Source organism: Pecten maximus, chromosome 5 (genome assembly GCF_902652985.1).
Source record: "Pecten maximus chromosome 5, xPecMax1.1, whole genome shotgun sequence".
In the NCBI taxonomy this organism is placed as follows: Eukaryota; Metazoa; Mollusca; class Bivalvia; order Pectinida; family Pectinidae; genus Pecten; species Pecten maximus.
This window is the reverse complement of record NC_047019.1, coordinates 14,937,988-14,961,456: the sequence shown is the minus strand read 5'-3', so window position 1 is coordinate 14,961,456 and position 23,469 is coordinate 14,937,988. Positions and strand designations below refer to the sequence as shown.

Genomic DNA, 23,469 nt, shown 5'->3' with positions numbered 1-23,469 from the left:
AAATTTGCCAATTAAGTGAAAAGAATATCACAGGGTGAAGTGCCTGGCCATATTGAGTCAGCCGTAGTAAGATTTGTAGTGGTCTGTCGTGGCGTGCTCCAATCCACCATAGTAAGGTAGCTTTAATACAATTCCGCTCGGCCCATTGAAATATTTTCAGTGGATCGAAAATCTCACAGGTAAACGTGTGGCTGACGATCTGATCTACCTGTATGGGGCCCAGGAAATGCCTAACTGTTGTCATACGGTGTGGATTCTACCTTGATTATACACGGGAGGAAAACCATGTGTGCAGGTGATAGTACGCTGAGGGGAATTTGAAAGGTGTGTTATATAGACAGAACACCATTAGGTGTGGTGTTGTATCCTGTATACTGTATAGGGTGTTACAGGACTGGACAGTTTATTCTGGGTAGAGAGGAATCCCTTACATACTCTAACTATCACAGCTGTATAGGGTGTTACAGGACTGGACAGTCTATTCTGGGTAGACAGGAATCCCTTACATACTCTAACTATCACAGCTGTATAGGGTGTTACAGGACTGGACACTCTATTCTGGGTAGACAGGAATCCCTTACAAGAATTCTTCTTTTTGTGTATGAAGTGCCTCGTTAAGGAATATTTACTGCATGTGTTTTTTGTGAGATCTAATGGTGTATACTATATGAGGGATTTAACACTGAGGAGTACTTTGGATTCATGTGGACAGTAACCTTAGACAAACCTCCAGGTATCACATGTTTAACAGTTTACATTAAGGAATATATTAGCCTATCTGCTTGTGTCCACTCAGATCCATATCTCAAAAGGAGTCTTCTTTGTATGGGATTACTAGCGGCCTGTTCTCGGAGTGAATCGGACAGGTATTGTGTCAGGATGTACTACAACAACATGTCTTCTCCATAAATCAGGTGTTTTTCCTTGGAGAACTTCAGTGATCGTTACTCAATGTGTTTTCTATGTAAGGGATTACAGTGACTTCTCCTGGTCACAATAGTAAACAGTGTTTAGTTGGAATGTACCTGACAATCTGACCAGTGTGGGACAGTGATACATTCTGCTGTGGGATTTAGCTGAAGTTCTCTTTGTGAAACATGTGAAGTAGAAAGGGTAGGTATCGCCCATGTCCGTGATTACGTGGGTAAGAGTTTTAATGGTGATCACCTGGTACCTGGGGACAGATGTCCCTCGTAAAACACCGACATTTGGTGAACGTACCTGATCACTTATACACCTTAATTAGCCTTACTGAAATCCAGGTAGGTTAAATATCTGTCTAAAAGCTGAACTGAAGAAAAGATCAGATCTTTTATTTATTTATTCAAAATGAAATTTTGTCAATTAGTGAATGTGACTGTATTGATGATTTAGATGTGTACGTTGTAGGTAGAGAATTGTAGGTAATAGTGTTTTGTAATTTATATAGACAGGTGTGTTCAAACTTGGTTCTGAGTTAACATCAGACATTAACGGTTAGAACAGGTGGTGGTTTTGTTTATGTCGTATATACAATTGTACTTCCAGAAAGTTCTAGACAATGTACAGGTGTGAGACTAATTTATTTAATTAGTTTTGTAATGTATACCCTTACTGTGAATTATGTTATTGTCATACATAAGACAACAATGCTACCTATAACAATAAAATATATAGGTGTATATAAATATATTTGTGACTTTACAGAATTCATAATACTTACCTTGATGATGCAATATTTCTATGTTAACTTTGAATATCATTTCCTGTATAGAAAACAATGTCTATTAATCAAATGATAATCAAAATAGTTCATAGCTGTCATCCATAAGTCTTTCTGCATTGTGTGGCAATTTTGAAAATAATGTATATTTTCTCTACATACACTTCATACAACATATACAGGGTACATGATTAGGAAAGCCCCTCGAGTGTTTAAATCAATTGTTGCATAATAAAATATTGTATGTTGGGGAAGCAGGGACATTAAATTACTATCAAGAAAGGGAAAGTTCATGATATGCAAATCAAAGACTACATACATACTGGTAATGGTCAATGCATGAAATCCAACAACAACAACAAAAAACAAATTACATTCATGGTCATATGTATGCATTCAGTAATTGCATCAGCACACGACAACAAAAAATACCTTTACTCACATAATATATGTAGATACATAAAAATATTCGTGTGAGCCTGAATGATCATACATGCATCACAAAGATGTAGAATTAAGATGAAAACACTGCAAAATATGCACTTTAAGCTAAATAGCTTACTTGAATAAAGATATATGTAAGATTTTAATAAACTTCTCAGAAATAAGATAAGTTCTAAAGAGAAGCAAAAAAGATATGTTTACTTGACTTACGTTTAAAAATATCAAAGATTTATCGGTTATAATGAGAAAAAACCCTTTTCAGCACCTAGTAATTACAATGCAGCACATGTATAAACCTTTATCTATAAATACATATGGAGGCCGTCAGCACAGTATACCTGATTTTATGCTACATTAACTTATTATTAAAAAACTTAGTCCTCATTTCAGTACATTAAATTGTATGTATGCTTGATTTATGTCAGTCGTTAGTCTTTGACATACACATGTATAATCTTAGGCAGATAACACCAAAGATATTTTAATACTTTAAATTATGAATAGGTGTTTTTTATCTTGAATTTAGATCTAGATCTATATGTTAATGATATTTAATATGCTGATGTTGCTGCAACTGAAATATTTCTTGCATACATGATTTATGCGCTATTATGACCATTACCATAGGAAATGGCATTCATTGGTATATATATGAAACACAGTTGGATGAGTGTAATATGAAGGAGTTAAATACCTTGTCAGCGCTGGGCCTCAAACTAAGGGACCTTCGTTCTCCGAGAGGATATCCTACCTCTGAAGGGAAATTCATACTAGCCTAATCTGGGTCAACTTGGCTATCCAATTTAGGCCTCGTTTATCTTAGTATATATATTCACTCTGGGGCCGCAGTGGTCGAGTGGTTAAGGTGTCCTGACACTTTATCACTAGCCCTCCACCTCTGGGTCGCGAGTTCGAAACCCATGTGGGGCATTTGCCTGGTACAGACCGTAGGTCAGTGTTTTTTTTCAGGTACTCTGGCTTTCCTCCACCTCCAAAACCAGGCACGTCCTTATTAAATGACCCTGGCTGTTAATTGATGTTAAACAACCAAACTATTAAACCAAACCAAACCAAATATATTCGCCCTTGGGGAATTAAGCCTGAGTGTTCAAGTCATCGTTACCCGGCTTTTCAGGGCATCTAATGTAGTGATTGTGTAGGGGTTGACAGTCATATGTATAAGCACAGGGACTTGGACCAAATTTCCAACCCATGGTCCATGTATATTATGCAATGATTACACATGTATATATATATGGGCAGTAGGTCAGAACTCAAAGTCCCTGTGAGTGTAAGTTGTAATGGCAGCACCCAGTCGCCTTGATGACCATGTCATTTCTTGTGGTTAAAAAACAAAGAAGGACAATATTTGGGGGAACATTTTGTGTTTGATCAGTTGGTTAGGGATGACAACCAAGTGAAATTGCCTGACTGACTCAAACTGGAACAATCTGATGGTTATAAAGTTTTGCTGGTAAAGAGCATTAATCTTGTGTCATTGCTCCCCTTCACACACTAGCTGGATGCTCTACCAATTGAGCTACCTGGTCGCCGATGATCGACCCGGTCCAGGTCGGCTACACTCTTCCCTCCCTTTTAAAGTCTCCGACCCCGAAGATCTAACAACTCACAACCCAGGTTCACGTATCCCCTTGTTAAGTATTAGCCTCACTTGAAACAAGGTTTGGTCACAGGCACCAAATGTAGTAGGAGTGGAAAAATGCATGGCCAGTCACTGGGATTCGAACCCGGGACCTCCGAACACTAGCCGGATGCTCTACCAATTGAGCTACCTGGTCGCCGATGATCGACCCGGTCCAGTTCTGCTACATTAGGACATTGTATAACTTTTAGATGTTTGATTTTTGGCCTTGTGTTCTACAAATGACATTGGTTATGTTGATACAGTAACATTTAGGGAATACCTATATTCTTAGGTCAATGATCGATGAGAGTCTTATGGGTCCTTGGTGTTAAAATGGACCTCTTACCAATCCTGATGATCTGAATATGCATTAATAGATTAACTTACTTAATCATATGTTGTTACCTGATCTAATATTATAATATTCTAAAGTTATAGGGTCTACGATATTCGTGTATCAATCTATGCCCAATCATATGCTGTAACCTGATCTAATATTATAATATTCTAAAGTTATAGGGTCTACGATATTCGTGTATCAATCTATGCCCATGCAGTTTTCAGGGAAACAACTGTAAAGTTGAAGAAACGATTTTAGAAATACTTTATATTAATTTCTTTTCACATTAATAATCATAATTAAGGAGATATTAATGATTGTCTTTCACCAACTTATTATTATCATACTGATGTTAATTACCGACTGATTTCAAACATACGAAATAAGCATTTCTCAAGTAATATTCAAGATAAAAGAAAGCTTCATGATGTTTGTTCATTACACATCATATAAAGTTGTATCAATTACAACAGATGATGTTTTTGTGAGGAAATATCGTACATCCTCTAGATTTAATATGGGCCATGTCGGAGAAGCCCTCACTGAAACATACATTATCAAATACCGCTACAAACCACTCATTAAGTAAAAAAAAAACTTCCGCACTTTTGGCAAGCATTGTCCTGTTGAGGTTTGTCCTTCAGCACTACCAGGTAGACAGATCACAGTGACACCTGGTGGTACTTTTGGCTGGCGGCTACAGAAGTATTTACATATACCCGCAGCTGAAATTCTCCAATAAATGTTTCTTTTGTCATCTGCTGTCAGCCTTTTGTGAAGAAAAATTTCAGATGATTTCAAACATTGGCCAATAAATTACAAAAAAATGGTACTGTCATTGGCTTGTGACAACTGGTGCACAGCACATATTAATCAGCAAATGATATTTGCTTTGAAAATGTTGTTACCTGTTGGGTGAAATAAATTAATTAGTGTGCTATGGGGGTTCTGTTGTGATCAGGGCAGGTACAATCAAGTTTTTGTAGTTTAGGTTCTGTTTGTTGAGATTTAAATCAATACCCTAGTAAATGTTCGACAATTTAGATTAGATATTAGATCTATACCTGTAGTAAATGTCCTATAAGTTTGATGAGATAAAAATCAACAACTGAAGTAAATGTTCTACAAGTCGGTGACAAATAATCTTAATCAAGAGATATCAGAAATAAAAAACCCTGACAACTTCTTATTTTCTTGTTTCTAGCCTAAAAATAAATACTTTTGTACAGAGAAAATGTAATTTAGATTTCAAATTTCACTTTTTTCTAGAAGTGCTTCATCAAGCAAAAAATAATCAAACATTCTTTATATGATTATATGTTAATCATCCTTAATCTAGCGTATGATATAATAATAAAGTTACACTGGTGCGTAAATTACATGAGTTTTACTATGGTGGTCTGAGGAGACCTATGTGAACTTTGTCTGAGGAGACCTATGTGAACTATGTCTGAGGAGACCTATGTGAACTATGTCTGAGGAGACCGATGTGAACTTTGTCTGAGGAGACCTACCGTAAATATTCGCGTATAGTGCGCACTTTTTTTCAAAAATTGACAAGTGAAAAAGACCACTGCGCACTATACGCAAGTACAAGCCTTTTCCCAGTCAGAATGAATGTGATTTGACTGAGATTTGTGATCGTTTCCTTTCACAGCAGGATTGATTTAATACTTATATATATATATAACATATATAAAGCATTAAGAAAGTAATAGTTAACAAATAATCAAAGAAATGAATAGTTATTTTAATGTTTAATTCCTTGAAATTGTGTATTTATCAGCAATTACGTGGATTTATCTAAGTCGATCGTGAGCCACATGTTCCGTACACATACGATCTCACTTGAGCATGTTCCCGTATTCAGGTCCAAAACGATGTATAACATCTCAATTAACATCAAACAAAACTTGAAATGATATAGCAGTACTTAGTTATTTCATACTTCTAAATTAATCACCTTATAAATCCAGAATGTTGCCAGAAACTGATAACGTTCAACTTGTTTATTTACGGAAGCTGTAACAGCACGCATGCGCAATTAGCACGGGTAACACTAATGCCTTGATCTCGTGCGGCAGTCACTGACCAACTGGCCATATAAAACACGATCTGACTGTGAAAACTACCGGGGTACTCTTATTTATCGTATGCACTGTAGATTTATCCATTACACATGTTAATTCATTGATATAAAAGTTGTGACCAGCACGACGACTGCAGACCTGTTTCCGTACTGTATACAAAATGGCGGCCTGTGTTACATTACGTAGCAGTAAGCTTACTAGTCAATCTTGATATAATTGAGCTTAATTAGCTTTGTATGTTCGTGGACAGATACCACAAGAGATCATACCTGCGTGAAAAACACAAGGTAATTGAGGGTAGGATTAATTATTTTGTTGGTACAACAGCGTAGATGGGACCTAGATGGGACCGCTACAATTTGCAAGCTGACTAGGCCTGTGGCGGTATAATGTAAACAACCTGTCAATCCAATGTGTCAAATCTGACCGGTGATTCCAATTAAATGTGGTACATTGTAAATAAGCTTTCATAAATTACAAATTCCTATCATCTTATGCTTTAGAATTCATCTACCGCTCAGTTGAAAATTGAAATTTTTTTTTTTGTTTTTTTTTTGAAAATGAACCTCAAAAACGTACATGCGCACTATACGCGAGTGCGCACTATACCCGAATATTTACGGTATGTGAACTTTGTCTGAGGAGACCTATGTGAACTTTGTCTGAGGAGACCTATGTGAACTTTGTCTGAGGAGACCTATGTGAACTTTGTCTGAGGAGACCGATGTGAACTTTGTCTGAGGAGACCTATGTGAACTTTGTCTGAGGAGACCTATGTGAACTTTGTCTTAGGAGACCTATGTGAACTATGTCTGAGGAGACCTATGTGAACTTTGTCTGGGACGATGAATGTAATGGTAGTGATACAGGGATGGTTATGGGTTGTGGATTAGATTCCCTTTCTTCCTGATCGTATTTCCAAGTCCTGGATATAGGATTCCTGCGGAATACTGTGCCTTTTGTTATCACCTGTTCTTGTAATTCACAATTTTTATGGTATTCCCCTGGCGGAAGTCGAGGCCAAATAGAACGCAAGGTTACGGGGAACTCTGATCAGGTTACGCACAGACAAGTTTATGAAACAATAATCTGTTGGCTTATATGATTTATGTCTAAATGCAGACATCTCTAAATACCAAGATCATATTGTTCTTCTTTTATGCAGGTGAGAATTTAGATATTTATAGGCCGGGTTATACGATTAAATTTCTAGAAATTATTTTTGGACAAAGAGACAAGATTCCGCTTTATGTTATTAAAAGCCGATTATGTAATAAAAAATCCTTTTCGTTGAGTTGAGTAATTTGAGTGTAATTCATGTGCATCCTCACATGCTCAGTCTTGGTTTTAACCATTGTACAAAGACATCATGGACCACCCAGCATGTAGACGTTTATCTTTGTCTCACAAGACAGAGGACACATATACATATATACATATTGACAATTGTCTTTTTGTCACAAAAGGAAGGATTAGTAACAAGTGGATATAACGTAAAAGTTTTTTTTGTTGCCAGTTCTGTTTCGTGTGATGACTTTCGTTTTGCAGCTGCTATCATCCCTAGGGTCATTTCTATTAGACTAACGGGTACTTTTAAAATTTTACTATTTTCACGGTCACTGCATATATGAATTCAACCAAATCTGTCTGCCACGTGTCCTTCAGGTTATTTGAAAGTATGTGATTATAGAACTTGATTTCAGATTAAATTTTGTGGTTTTCCTAATTTATAATGATTTCAACCTGCTCCTAGCTATGACAAACCCATTTGAATATTATAGTTTTTATGGGGATTTAAATTTGTGGAATGTGTCTTTCAGGAAATTAACATAATCAAATTTCCTCTCTATTTCAGTTGATATTACAGTTAGTGTTTAAAATACGGTTAACACAACACCGAACATTCCACATGATGAAATGTAAATTCTTAAAATAGTAACGAATGGCAGGTGTTATTCTGGAATGTTGTAATTAATGTGTCCAGGTGATACAACAACTCTTTGGTTACAATTTCTGTTGTTTTTAGCTCACCTGCCCGAAGGGCAAGTGAGCTTATGCCGTGGCGCGGCGTCCGTCGTCCGTCCGTCGTCCGTCCGGCCGTCCGGCCGTCCGTCCGGCGTCAACTTTTCCATTCAAGCAACTTCTTCTCAATAACCAAAAGGCCCAGAGACCTAATATTGGGCCTGTAGCATGCTGGGGTGAAGGGCTACCAAGTTTGTTCAAATGAATAACGTTGACCTTCATTCAAGGTCACAGGGGTCAAAAAGGCTAAAATCTTTAAACGACTTCTTCTCAATAACCAAGAGTCCCAGGCAGTTGATATTAGGTCTGTAGCATGCTGGGGTGAAGGGCTACCAAGTTTGTTCAAATGAATGACCTTGACTTTCATTCAAGGTCACAGGGGTCAAATATGCTAAAAAAAAATTAAACGACTTCTTCTAAATAGCCAAAATACCCAGGGACTTGATATTTGGTCTGAAGCATGCTGGGGTGAAGGGCTACCAAGTTTGTTCAAATGAATGACCTTGACCTTCATTCAAGGTCACAGGAGTCAAAAAGGCTAAAATCTTTAAACGACTTCTTCTCAATAACCAACAGATCCAGAGACCTAATATTTGGCCTGCAGCATGCTAGGGTGAAGGGCTCCCAAGTTTGTTCAAATGAATGACCTTGACCTTCATTCAAGGTCACAGGAGTCAAAAAGGCTAAAATCTTTGAACGACTTCTTCTCAATAACCAAGAGGCCCAGGGAGCTGATATTTGGCCTGTAGCATGCTGGGGTGAAGGGCTACCAAGTTTGTTCAAATGAATGACCTTGACCTTCATTCAAGGTCACAGGAGTCAAAAAGGCTAAAATTTTTAAATGACTTCTTCTCAATAACCAAGAGGCTCAGGGAGTTGATATTGGGTCTGTAGCATGCTTGGGTAAAGGGCTACCAAGTTTGTTGAAATGAATGACCTTGATCTTCATTCAAGGTCACAGGAGTCAAAAAGGCTGAAATCTTTAAACGACTTCTTCTCAATAACCAAGAGGCCCAGGGAGTTGATATTGGGTCTGTAGCATGCTTGGGTAAAGGGCTACCAAGTTTGTTGAAATGAATTACCTTGACCTTCATTCAAGGTCACAGGAGTCAAAAAGGCTAAAATCTTTAAACAACTTCTTCTCAATAACCAAGAGTCCCAGAGACCTAATATTTAGCCTGTAGCATGCTGGGGTGAAGGGCTCCCAAGTTTGTTCAAATGAATGACCTTGATCTTCATTCAAGGTCACAGGAGTCAAAAAGGCTGAAATCTTTAAACGACTTCTTCTCAATAACCAAGAGGCCCAGTGAGTTGATATTGGGTCTGTAGCATGCTTGGGTAAAGGGCTACCAAGTTTGTTGAAATGAATTACCTTGACCTTCATTCAAGGTCACAGGAGTCAAAAAGGCTAAAATCTTTAAACAACTTCTTCTCAATAACCAAGAGTCCCAGAGACCTAATATTTAGCCTGTAGCATGCTGGGGTGAAGGGCTCCCAAGTTTGTTCAAATGAATGACCTTGATCTTCATTCAAGGTCACAGGAGTCAAAAAGGCTGAAATCTTTAAACGAATTCTTCTCAATAACCAACAGTCCCAGGGAGTTGATATTGGGTCTGTAGCATGCTGGAGTGAAGGGCTACCTAGTTTGTTCAAATGAATGACCTTGACCTTCATTCAATGTCACAGGGACCAAACAGGCTAAAATCTTTAAACAACTTCTTCTCAATAACCAAGAGTCCCAGGGAGTTGATATTGGGTTTGTAGCATGCTGTGGTAAAGGGCTACCAAATTTGTTCAAATGAATGACCTTGACCTTCATTCAAGGTCACAGGAGTCAAAAAGGCTAAAATATTTAAACGACTTCTTCTCAATAACCAACAGTCCCAGAGACCTAATATTTGGCTTGTACCATGCTGGGGTAAAGGGCTACCAAGTTTGTTCAAATGAATGACCTTGACCTTCATTCAAGGTCACTGGAGTCAAAAAGGCTAACATTTTAAAACGACTTCTTCTCAATAACCAAGAGTCCCAGGGAGTTTATATTGGGTCTGTAGCATGCTGCGGTAAAGGGTTACCAAGTTTGTTCAATTGAATGACCTTGACCTTCATTCAAGGTCACAGCGGTCAAAAAGGCTAAAAATTTTAACAACTTCTTCTCAATTACCAACAGTCCCAGAGACCTAATATTTGGCCTGTAGCATGCTGGGGTGAAGGGCTCGCAAGTTTGTTCAAATGAATGACCTTGATCTTCATTCAAGGTCACAGGAGTCAAAAAGGCTAAAATCTTTAAACGACTTCTTCTCAATAACCAAGAGTCCCAGGGAGTTGATATTAGGTCTGTAGCATGCTTGGGTAAAGGGCTACCAAGTTTGTTGAAATGAATGACCTTGACCTTCATTCAAGGTCACAGGAGTCAAAAAGGCTAAAATCTTGAAACGACTTCTTCTCAATAACCAAGAGTCCCATGGAGTTAATATTGGGTCTGTAGCATGCTGGGGTAAAGGGCTACCAAGTTTGTTCAAATGAATGACCCTGACTCGCGTCAAGGTCACGTCGATCAAGTATGCTTAAATCTTTGAATGACTTTTAGTGAAAAGCCAAAGTGCAGAGAAACATTATTATATTGGTCCTGTAGCATGCTTTCAAATAACTGCAGGATCCATATATGAAAAGATCACTGCATTGCAGGTGAGCGATTTGGGCCCATTGGGCCCTTGTTTAAAAATTTATTTTACTCCCTAATACAGTACATAGCTAAATTTGGCAAAGATGTTTTTATAATATGTAAAACAAACGGGAATAGGAAAGTGGTGAAGAGGAGGTACTTACGATAACAAATTGATGATAACTTTGAAATATCAGGAAGTTTTAAATGTACTGGTCTTATTTCTGAATCATTGATTACAGATTTTAACATACATTGATTGTATATACAATACCACTTGAAGTGCTTGATTTTACATCGCTTATATCACAAGATTTCCTTACCAGCCTGGACACAAAACATAAACAACATTGTTTGCTGTATTACTAAATCATTGGGTTAAAAACAAATAAAATCATTAAATATACAACCTCAAACCAGCCAGGGCACAAAATAAAAAATATTTGCTGTACTACTAAATCATCGGGTCTGAATATTTAAAAAAAAAAAAAACATAAAATACACAAACCACCCAGGACATATTAGCAAAAGGCTTCATTCATAACGAAATTATTTACTCTACATGTGATTCTCAGAAAATAAAACTTGGATTGTTAAATACAAATATATCATGGAGTATAGGTTGATCAGGCTTACGAATATCAGATAAACTTTGGGTGGGCTTATTGTCGAGTGTGGGCGTACATATCAGGAAAATCGAGGTACTTGGTGTATATAATACAGGTGTGACCTTCACTGCATGTTTACATATTTATAACAGTGTTATTGACAAACATGTGTAATTATGTTTCAGATCTTGATTTGTTACTGTTTTTTGGTTACAGAGATGTCTGGGCCAGCCACCCATTCCTCCTATCCCACAGTGTCGCTGGTAGACAAGCTCCGATTGGCTGCCAGCAATGGTCAGGTGGACAAAGTGCAGGAGCTCATCCAATTGGGGGCCACGTTTCATCCAGACAAGGTAGCCTACTTTTTTTTATTGATTAGTCATTTATTTTATTGTAGTGATGGTCATTAGTCGCCAATAAAACTGATTTTACGGTTGGCAACATGACAAAACCTGGCAACCATTGGGTACCCCACTAGTAACATAGTCTGTGTTCTAGCATACTTTACGGCCTGTCCCATCAGTACCGTGTGTTCTAGCTTTGATCTAGTTTGCTCCATTATAGTACAGCAGTATATGGCTCCCAAGGGGTTTTACGTATTATATATCAATGTCACTTTTTCACAGAAATTCATCACAACCCAATTTAGACAATTACATACATTGTATCCAGACGTCGGAGACAACCTTATAATGATATTGGCCTATAAAATGTTTCAAAGAACCATCCATTTATGCCAGTGGCTTTCAATGCTTTGTCTACATCATGATGATGGGCCGAATCCTTCAGTGTTAAATTACTGCTAATGACCATTGACTATCTATTTTAAAACTATTGGGGATTGTGATACATTTTAATGATGGTGTCCAGTAAATGAGGGTTTTTTTTATATGGCCATTAAAATTTGACGAGTGCAGACCTGCCAACTACTACTATTTTATAGTAATCTTTACTATTTTGTGGTGGTCGTTACTCTTTTTTCTCTCGAAATAGTAGCAAATTACTCTTTTTGATGCAATAGATTTGGCAAGAATTGTTAAGAATTACTCTTTTTTGCTCAAAAATGGGCCAAATTACTATTTTTGAATTTGAAAGGTTGGCAGGTCTGCGAGTGTGTATGGTCCATAATGGAGACACAATACTTGAAATCTTGTTAAGAAGAACTGTATGGTCTATAATGGAGACATACTAAATGAAATCTTGTTAAGAAGAACTGTATGGTCCATAATGGAGACACACTAAATGAAATCTTGTTAAGAAGAACTGTATGGTCTATAATGGAGACACAATAGTTGAAATCTTGTTAAGAAGAACTGTATGGTCTATAATGGAAACACAATACTTGAAATCTTGTTAAGAAGAACTGTATGGTCCATAATGGAAACACAATAGTTGAAATCTTGATAAGAACTGTATGGTCCATAATGGAGACACAATAGTTGAAACCTTGTTAAGAAGAACTGTATGGTCTATAATGGAAACACAATAGTTGAAATCTTGTTAAGAAGAACTGTATGGTCTATAATGGAAACACAATAGTTGAAATCTTGTTAAGAAGAACTGTATGGTCTATAATGGAGACACAATGGTTGAAATCTTGTTAAGAAGAACTGTATGGTCTATAATGGAGACACAATGGTTGAAATCTTGTTAAGAAGAACTGTATGGTCTATAATGGAGACACAATGGTTGAAATCTTGTTAAGAAGAACTGTATGGTCTATAATGGAGACACAATAGTTGAAATCTTGTTAAGAAGAACTGTATGGTCTATAATGGAGACACAATAGTTGAAATCTTGTTAAGAAGAACTGTATGGTCTATAATGGAGACACAATGGTTGAAATCTTGTTAAGAAGAACTGTATGGTCTATAATGGAGACACAATAGTTGAAATCTTGTTAAGAAGAACTGTATGGTCTATAATGGAGACACAATAGTTGAAATCTTGTTAAGAAGAACTGTATGGTCCATAATGGAGACACAATAGTTGAAATCTTGTTAAGAAGAACTTTAACGTCTATAATGGAGACACAATAATTGATATGGGGATTATATTTAAAATCAAGCGATATAGCATCAGACTTACGTATTATCTATTGGTTTGTGATGCTCTTGTTGTTATGATGATTGACGGCCCAATATATTTATCTGAATATTATGGGATTGTAATTTGGCATTTATCGGCACCGCCAATACAAAGTTCCCACCCTATAAGTAAATAATACTTCCAACAGTTTACCAAACTGTTTCAATAAGTGATAATATATCCTGAAGTATATCTTCTGCTCACTGCTTTGTGTCACCGATTTTTAAACCACATTCACATAGATATTGGTTCTGTAGAGAGCATGTTCACTGTATTGTGTTAATGTCATAGGAGATGCTTTTTACTTTATTGAAATGTATATTTATTCATTTTACAACAGTTGAAAAAAAAGTTATATCGACTTATATTAAAAGATTTGCTGGCCCCGATAGAAGCATGTGAGGGGCCTTTACTTTGGAAGGAAACCCAGAGTACCTGGAATAAAACTGTGTGGTGCAGGCAGGTGACCTCATACGTTTACACGTCAGCGATACTGTTAATTTATGACATCATTGGTACTTAAACCAGGTACACCAACCTTCAATTTAAGAAAAAAAGAAGACATTTACTTTTCTTCAGAAAATGCCCTGATAAAAGCATGTGAAGGGACTTTATTTGGGAGGAAAGTCTGCGTGGTCGGAAAAGTGACCCGTTACGTTTTCACGTCTGATCAGAGATGCTGTTACGTTATGACGTCATAGGAACTTAAACCAGATACAACAACCTTCAGTTTAAGAGAAAAAAAAAAGAGAAAAAGTTTGAAATTTATTTTTCTTCAGAAAATGCATGACGAAACTTATTTATTTTTCATTAGAAAATTGCATTTGTCGTTAAAATAAACATATCATATGAAACAATTTTTTTTTTATAAAATGATCCTCTTACATCAACGTAACAATCGTCCAATCAGAATGCAGTTGGATGTGATTAGCCTCCAGGCTCCACGTTTGTCCCAGATGAGATATCAACCGCAGAAGATTGTCGTCTAAAACAGTCATTTCAGCTGTTGTGTGACAGATGATGTGTTCTAAATCGGGTAGTTTTTGAGGATCAAAAGGAAACACTGTTATATGATCAGATCAAAACTGGTGGGATTTGAATTTTAGATTACCCAACATGCAATTTTGAAATATGTTTATTGCAGATGGCTCAGTCTGTTTATTCAAGGTCAGCTTGTTATCTTGCATTCTTTGTAGTTTCCATGATCGTGTAATTATATAAACTCTCATTTCTGTAACCGAATATTTAGAGAATTTGAGATCCAGGGGTGGAAAAAGTAAATAGAAAGTAAATGTTGTACATGCATTTTAAATTCACTTGCCATCGTTGGAGAGGGCTATTCAGTACATTGGGATTATCAGTGACGGTAGAATGAGTCATATTTCTGTAATCATTGAAGAAGTCGGTGATATTTTATCGGTGAAGGGTTACCTACTCTACCTGTACTCGGGAGAAAGTCAATACTGTTAGGTGAAATGTTCCAGGAAGTTAAGCGTAACATTGTATCTGCATTTAATTGCCTCTGATTTCTTACAAACAGAGGTGTAACATGCAATATCCCCGAGAGGTTACTGAAGCAAGGAATTCAGACGCTGATGTTAAGTTTGGCTGGAAACAAATAAATCATCTCCACTATTGGGATGATTATCTATGAGACAGTTTGTGTACTGAAATTTTTTTTATGGAAAATCAAGTCTTTACATTGATGGGACAGTTTCTCTTCAACTCCACTAAAGATTATATTAGACTTTCTGAAACACTTCACAAAACCTTAAATCTCTTGGTTCCTTGTCTGATCTCAACCAAAGTGTGGAGAAGCGGCTTAGATCTGGGCGAACGCTCTTCTCTGTCAACCAAACTAATAGCCTTTGACATTGATATTCCCGAACAAAAACAAATAAAAAGCCTGTCGGATCTCTTGAATCAATATATGGTGCATATTAGCAGTGTTGACACTGTCAGTGAAAACAACTTAGACCTGGCCGTTGTGAGTATAGATCGTGACGGCGGTTGTAAGAACTCCCTTCAACGATTTAAGTCCAACAGGTGTTTTGTTGTACTTAAAGATACTGTAGGTCTCAAAACGAAAAAATAAACACAATTATAACTGTTATTTCACAACAACTTGTGTCTGGACGTCTCTTCAGTACATGTACAGGTGATGTGTAAAAGGTTTTCAGATTATGTATGTCCATAAAAAAATGAAAAGGGCCATTAGAAGATTGAATTGAGATTTGAGTAAGGGTATATCGAGACAGCGTTCTTAAATAACCTGTTCCTCTAGTACATGTCATGTGACCATTCCCGTTTCACTAGATAACTTGAGACTGCCTTTTTTAATTCGCTGATGGTGGTCAGACATAAATTACAGCAGCTAAGCTACAATGTGGGAGAGGTTTTTTTGTGGTGATGTAATCAAATTTTGCACTTGTGAGCAATGTTTTCATGAGTACATGTACCTGTAGGTGGCGGTGTGTTATGATTTATTTTTCGATTGTGAATTTGTGAGTTTAAATGTTCTGCAGATATCATTATCAGGGTAGATATGCTTGTGTAAATGTTATACTAAGCAGTATTCAAAGACACTTAATACCTATGACCCCTACATGTACATGTTAGATCCTTCTGCCTTTGATCTTGGCCAGTCTTATTTGGTTTGTAGAGGTGACGAGACAGTGTCAAGGTAACAGTACAACAATGGCCGTAATTTGTGTGTAGGCCAAAGTTTGTGATACTAATTGGGAGAGGAATGGGCTCAAGTAGTGTGTTTGTAGCCCAGGTCAAAATGCTTGGTACCATTTGAGAAAATAGGGCCAAATGGTATGTTTGTGGGCTAAAAGATATTCCTAAGGACTCATTTGAAAAAGATGGGGCTTAGAAAGTGATATATTTTGGGCTCAAGTTAATCATTGTGCTTGTGGGCTGTTTCTAGTACTTATGGATCATTAGAGGGGCTTGTTTGTTAGGTTTATTGCTCTGTGAACTGCAAGGTTAATTTTGAGGTGGGGTCTTCTTGTAGTAGTTGGTGACTACCTCACTGAACAACATACAGGAGGCCAGCCGCATGCCATCTCGAGCAATAAAGGTTAAGTAGCTTGCCAAAGGGCACAACCATGACAATACAGACCTACGGTAATTGTTTCTCAGCTTTCAAAGAAACACAAACCAACACAGGTTGGGTGTGTTCAGAGCAAGGCACCACTTCATTTGATGGTGGGCATATGGTTTTTGTACAAATTAAGGCTAGGCAAAGGCTGTGAATATGTAGGTTTCATTTTGAAGTACATATCGGAGAAGAGTGGGCAAATGAAGTTGTGTTTGTGAGCTGAAGTTCACGGTACTAATTGTGAGAAGGCTGGGCTGTCGAAGTGATGTGTTTGTGGGTGAAGTTTTTAGTACTTTTTTAATTAGGAGACTATAATAATGTTAATTATTCAAATTAAGAAAATTTCTATAATCTGACTTAAGATATGTAATAAATCTGATTTAATTGAAATTGAAAATGATAGAATAGAGTGTGATGTTCTTACTGAAGTTTGTTCTATATCTCATTGTCTTGGGAAAAGAGGAAATGGGTAAGTGGGGAAAAAAATTCCCACAAAAATATACAGGTGTTAGATAATTCTACCTGTTTATCATGCAAATTAGATAAATGTCAAATGATGTGTCAGATGGAGGCTTTGGAACGGAACCTAATTTAAAATGAATAGAAAAATTAATCTCTATCAGAATTGCTTTTGGTGCTGGTGATAAATCTCTATTGGTGACATTTCTCAGTAAATACTCTCATACAAATAAACGTTATAGTAAACTCGGATGATCAGTGACAAGAGAATCAAGCGATTGGATACACACCAAGGTGTGACCTTTGTATAATACCTTAGGATTACTGTATTGAGATGAACATCAGCTGTACTTGTTGAGGCCAAAATTCTCATTTTTCCAGCAATAATTCCACATAGAGATCGACATCAGAGGTGAAGATCCTGACTCGGATTTTATACAGGTGGTCAGTGATGTATATTCCGGTCCTTTTTACAAACTAATGCGAGATCATTTCGGCTTTTAAATATATTGTTGTGTACGGAATGTACGCTGATGTTGTCTTTATGCCAGTGCAGCCCGAAATTAAAAACATATCTCATAAAGGTGTCATCTGTTGCTAAGACTGTAATTTGAAAGTATTTGAAAAACAATAATGACAAACTGTCACCGATGTTGATCATGGTCCATAAAAAGCTTTGTCAAGATCACAATGGGTTTTGTTGGGTAAGGCAATAGCTTATTTGTGGAATGGAATTTGTTTATGCTGGATGTCTGTGGATGTGTGTTGTAGGTTTTGATTACCTGGTACAGTGGTATCTTTATTGGACAGATTGTATGGTATAATTGCCAATTAACTACTTACTTTATATGGAGTCAGCTGTCAATATATATTACAGCTGAAGGGCGTGACTGTTAAGTTCAGACAGAATATTCTTAATGCTAATTGTAATAAAATATTTGGGAGGAAATTCTTAGGGAGACTTACTTGTATGGCTGTGAATTGATACCACTATCCCATGATAGCTTTAGTCCACTTAGCTGTATGAGATGTACAAAGGCATCTGTGTGGCAGTCAAGTTCAAATGTGATGGACCAGAGATTGATTTTGAAATTGAAACATCATGAACCTAATCCAGTTCTTCTATGTTAAATCACCATCAACTTCGCTTACCAAGGGTGTTCAATATGATACTCTTTTTTACAAAAGGAGATTATCGTATTGAATACCCTTGGTTAGCGAAGTTGAATCACCATCACTTCAGAGTTTCCCAGAGCTCTCTTTTCTCTTATCAGTAGTGAAAGGATGCTGATATCTGCCTGAAAGTTCTTTTGATATCAAACATCATTGATGTACAGTCTGACTGTAATGTTAATTTGTCCAAACTTTTGACAGGTTTTTAACTTAAATTGGTGTCTCGTTTTATTTCTGTTAGAAGTGGAAGCAGAGGCATATGTATTTCATCAGCATTTTTCCGTTATTGATGATTCCATCAGCTGTTTGTTGAAGGTAGTGTGACCTTGGTAAAAGACTCAAAAATAGTTTTTAAGAAAGCATTGATTTGTTGTCACATGAATATACCCTTGTTTTTGTCCACTTCAAACCCTAACCCTAACCTCTAGACTAATTTCAGCCTTTTAATGTTACCTTATTGTATAACATACTACAAGATTATATTTAAATTTAAGTTGAATCCTCAGTGAAGTATATTCTATGAATTTCTCTATCCTGGGTATTTTTGTACCAAAATATTTTTTGTTAGAATGTATTACAAGTAGTAGTTTTTTGACTCTATCGGAACCTATCCTTGTGCCTACCTGTGTATTTGTATAAGGTTTTGTCTGAAGTATGTTCTATAACTATTTACTCCATACCTGTATTACCTGTACACGACAGGTGTGGCTTTATAATGACTTCTCCTCTCTTCAGGATGAAATAGGTGGCGTAAGAGTTGGGCATATCTATAGCCTGAGGTTTGTGTAAATATGTGACAATTAGATTGTCGTCATTAAAGCCACACCATTCTAATCCCGCAAATCTCACCAATAACCTACAACTCTGGAGATTCAAACATTGGGGCAAAATACATGTAAATTTTAAATAGAATTTAAACAATTTCTAAATAAAATACACTCATAATTACTATAGCTCCTGGCAAATCCAATAACATTTAAATTTACCTTAACCTATATCAAATTATTCTTCACACTTGGATAAAGAATGTTGCTTGTAAATGATATTTGTGAAAGAAAAATTATTTGTAATTTTGTTAAATTTGAACAACTCTGATACAATCAATTTGGTGGTAATAGCTAGTCAATATCGAATCTGAGCTTTACTGATAGATCGATCAGCCTTAGGGATTTATCTGGCAATTCAACAAAAATAAAAGTTGTTTTCTGAGATACTTACCGGTATATTAGGGTGTGTGTCATATTTAGTGTAGCGCCCACACATTTCTTTTTATAAATAGGAGTAAAATGTTTTTATTTTGACGATTTGAATATGAAGTGTGATTGATCTGGTCGTCACGGTGAATCATGAATACCTGTAATGTTACCCCATAGTACCACAGATACATACCAACCAAAGTACACACCAGGATTTGGGGAGATTTGTGAACTTTAAAATCAAATCAAAGTTTGAAAATATATTGGAGTTTAAAAAAGATTTCATTTTTTTTTTAATTGTTGATTTTTATATAGTGCAGATGTTTCAGTGTTTTGATTCTTGACTTCAACACTATTTGGTTAATTAATTAAATGTAAAATGGTTAAAAAATGTAAGCTTCTCATACTATTAGCACTTTGTACCAAGGAGCTTATGTTATAGATCAGCTTTGCAGATTTAAATAAAGAACCCGGATTAAAAAACTTCTGTAATTATTTCTTTCAATAAACCCCCAGTAAATAGATTTTGTAAACATAAAGTGCACTTTTCCACTGGTACCTGAAAGTTAGTGCACCAACACAGCAGTTTGGTACAGGTCAATATTGAAAGCAATTAAAAATGTAATTGAATTTCAGTTGCTCATATCTCACCCCACGGAGCCTTATCAGAGAACATTAGAATGGAGGTATAGGGCTTAAATTGAAACTTCGACATATTTTGTATTACAGAACTTTTTATAACCTGCAAGAGTGTTTTGTTGTGTGAACTGAAGGCTATCAGGGTCATAGGTCAAAGGTAAAAGGCCATCCCAGGTAAACTTTCATTGGTTATGTAATTCTTTCCAGATTTTATTTCTCATGTCAAAGGTCACGAAAACAGGTAAATTTGAGATAGATCCAAACGCAGGGTTGTTGATCTAAAATTCAATGTCAGAGGGTATAGTGGAAGTCTTAAACTTGTGGAATTCTGGATATTATCAGAGTGAATATTTGAAGGATTGTATAAAAATATGGAAATTGTATACATTAATAGTTTGATGGACAGCGTAAACACAGATATGTTATAGCTGTATTGTTGTCCAAACTTGATTGACTGTCTCATTTGAAATATAAATCCATTTTGATAATCTCAAAAAATAATTCAAAACAAACTCACCTAGATTTAATTACAGATAGTGTTCTCTTACAATGAGATGTCAATGTCTACTTCAACACAGAAAACATGGCCAAGTCGTCCTCTGTTGATGCCGTCATATCAAACCGATAAAAAATCATTTCAGCCGGAGCTTCAAAAGTATTTCATCAAAATAATGTAAATGACTTTTCTGGTTCGTGTCTCCAGTTCTGTTACCTGAAGCTGTACGTTTATTTATGCACTTTTCAGTGATACCTACCAGTATTTGAAATTGCATTTAGATCTGAATTAGAATCTAATTTATTCTAATAAAGCTAGACAAGTAGAGTAGTAGATAAAAATTTGTATGCAGACCTCCCAAGTGTCTGTCGAACAGATACACTGCAATGGCGATTATGCCTGATCACACGATTAGCACTTGTTTGTAAATAGGTATTTGTAGGTGTGTCAAGTGGACGTGAGGTAACGGGGATCGTCTCAGCCAGGACTAATTATGTAAATATACCTGTTATACTATATATCAGGCGGAACTAAATAGTATGCATTATTAATATCTTCCTGGTGTCCAGTTATTATACAGCCATGAAAGTGGATGTGGGTGTCAATAATAAATGCCTGTCAATCAACGTTTCTTCCCTTAATTTCTTATTTTTTCGAGTTGGACTCAAGTCTCAGTTTTTCACTCAAAAATGATTTTGATTCTACGGAATTCTTTAAAAAGTTTAGCAAAACTAAAAAGAAGAAAAAAATCATTTCATGATCAGTAGCCGTTAAAGTTTCTTCTGTGTTCTTGTCATTGATTTTCTAGCTTGGCGATTATTCTAGGAGTTATGTCCCTTTTATGATTTTCTAATACATGGTACAAAATATGTCTCAATTTTGTCCTGAGTTATATACTTCAAACTTTGTCTCTCTCAACATATTCTTATAAAGTTTGTACATGTGATACACACATGTTGTACATGTGCGACTTATTTAATTCAAGTGTCCTAGGACTTTATCACTAGCCCTCCACCTCTGGGTTGCGGGTTCGAAACCCACGTGGGGCGGTTGGTACAGACCGTAGGCCGGTGGTTTTTCTCCGAGTGCTTCGGCTTTCCTCCACCTCCAAAACCAGGCACGTCCTTAATTGACCCAGGCCTTTAATAAGACGTTGGAACAAAATAACCCTAAAATATTTAATTTAGCAATAATTTTTCTGAACCTAAAGGACACAAGTTTTAATTTATTGTTCCATAGTAATTGTAATTTCCTGGTATCTGATTTTATTGTTTATTCAATGAACTTTGTATGATGGAATATTGTTAAAGCTGTCTACCAATATTGTGATTGTACATAGACGTTGAACACTGTCTATATAAGATTAATTGTGATGTCTTATTATATGTGATATCTTGTACTTGAATGCTATGATTTTATGAAGACCTGTCGCCTATTTTATTCTGTTAATTCCTGCTTACTGAAGTGTGTGATATGGTCTTTGTTAGGGACTGTTGGATGCTTTTAGCTGTAAATATCGTGAGGGAAGGCTAATTACCATAACGGCCCACGTCACCATTAGGAGAAGTTAAAGTGACATTGAGTTTCGCGTAGATGAGAGTGGTTTAACATGGAGTCTATTTTACAACCCAGGAATGGCTATAAGGCACTGAAAAACCTCTACGCATTCTTTTAGTTGATTTATCTCAGGAAATAAAATATCAATAATAATAAAAAGGAGATAAAATGTAAATAAAAATGCTAAAGATGAATGATTACTTGTCACGATATCTTTCATATGTAGATCGCTATCATAACAGTTTATTTTCAAAGTATCTTTTATATTATTGCGATAAATCTAATTCTGCTTGTAATGACAATGAACATACAGAAGAGGTTTGTAAGGTGATGAGGAGGTTTGTAAGGTGATGAGGAGGTTTTCGTTACATAAAGGGAACTGGACATAAATCATTGTGTTGTTGTTGTTGTTGTTGTTCAACACTTTTTAAATGAATGTGGGTAAACACTGGGGTAGATGATATACCAATATTACACATTTTATCATGTGCTGCTGTTAAATATTAAAGAAGAAATTATTTGTGAGACATGAATATCCCCACGTCCATGCAAATTAGTGCCACTTATGACACATTTATACAGAAAATGATGATGACCGTGACATTTTCTTACAAAGTCTTCAGAATGTAATAAGTGTACCCTGTATCCCTGTCTGTACATTAATCCTCCTAGCTCAGCTATCCCCTCCTTCTTTTCTACACAAACTTTCAGTTTAACACAGGTAAGATACAGGTAAGACACAGGTAAGACACAGGTAAGACACAGGTAAGATACAGGTAAGATACAGGTAAGACACAGGTAAGATACAGGTAAGATACAGGTAAGACAGGTAAGATACAGGTAAGATACAGGTAAGACACAGGTAAGACACAGGTAAGATACAGGTAAGACAGGTAAGATACAGGTAAGACACAGGTAAGACACAGGTAAGACACAGGTAAGACACAGGTAAACAAGTCTGTTGAGGGAGAATGAGGACCTAGGACCTGCATGGTAACAGGTTTTCTTTCTGGTTTAAAAGGTGTGAGTACAATGGCCAAGACCTGGAATGAATATATTTGGAACAAGAAAACATGTCAGATGTGAATTGTAAATCTTCAACTAGGAAGGTGATAAACTTTTAAAAAAAATGGTTTCCGGTAGATAAACACACAGATACCATGCATCCATTGTGACTATAGTTTTATCAGATACAGAAACATTTATTTTCAGATCTCTATGTCCTGGACCGTTACAATC

General features: G+C 36.4%; 1 protein-coding gene across 1 annotated transcript in view; it reads left to right on the top strand.

The window, feature by feature from the left end:
• The window catches only part of LOC117327271, an 89,603-nt gene that overhangs the window by 47,484 nt on the left and 18,650 nt on the right, over positions 1-23,469 (top strand). The window contains 1 exon segment of the mRNA XM_033884188.1: positions 11,733-11,869. Coding sequence (XP_033740079.1) covers positions 11,733-11,869 — 137 coding nt within the window.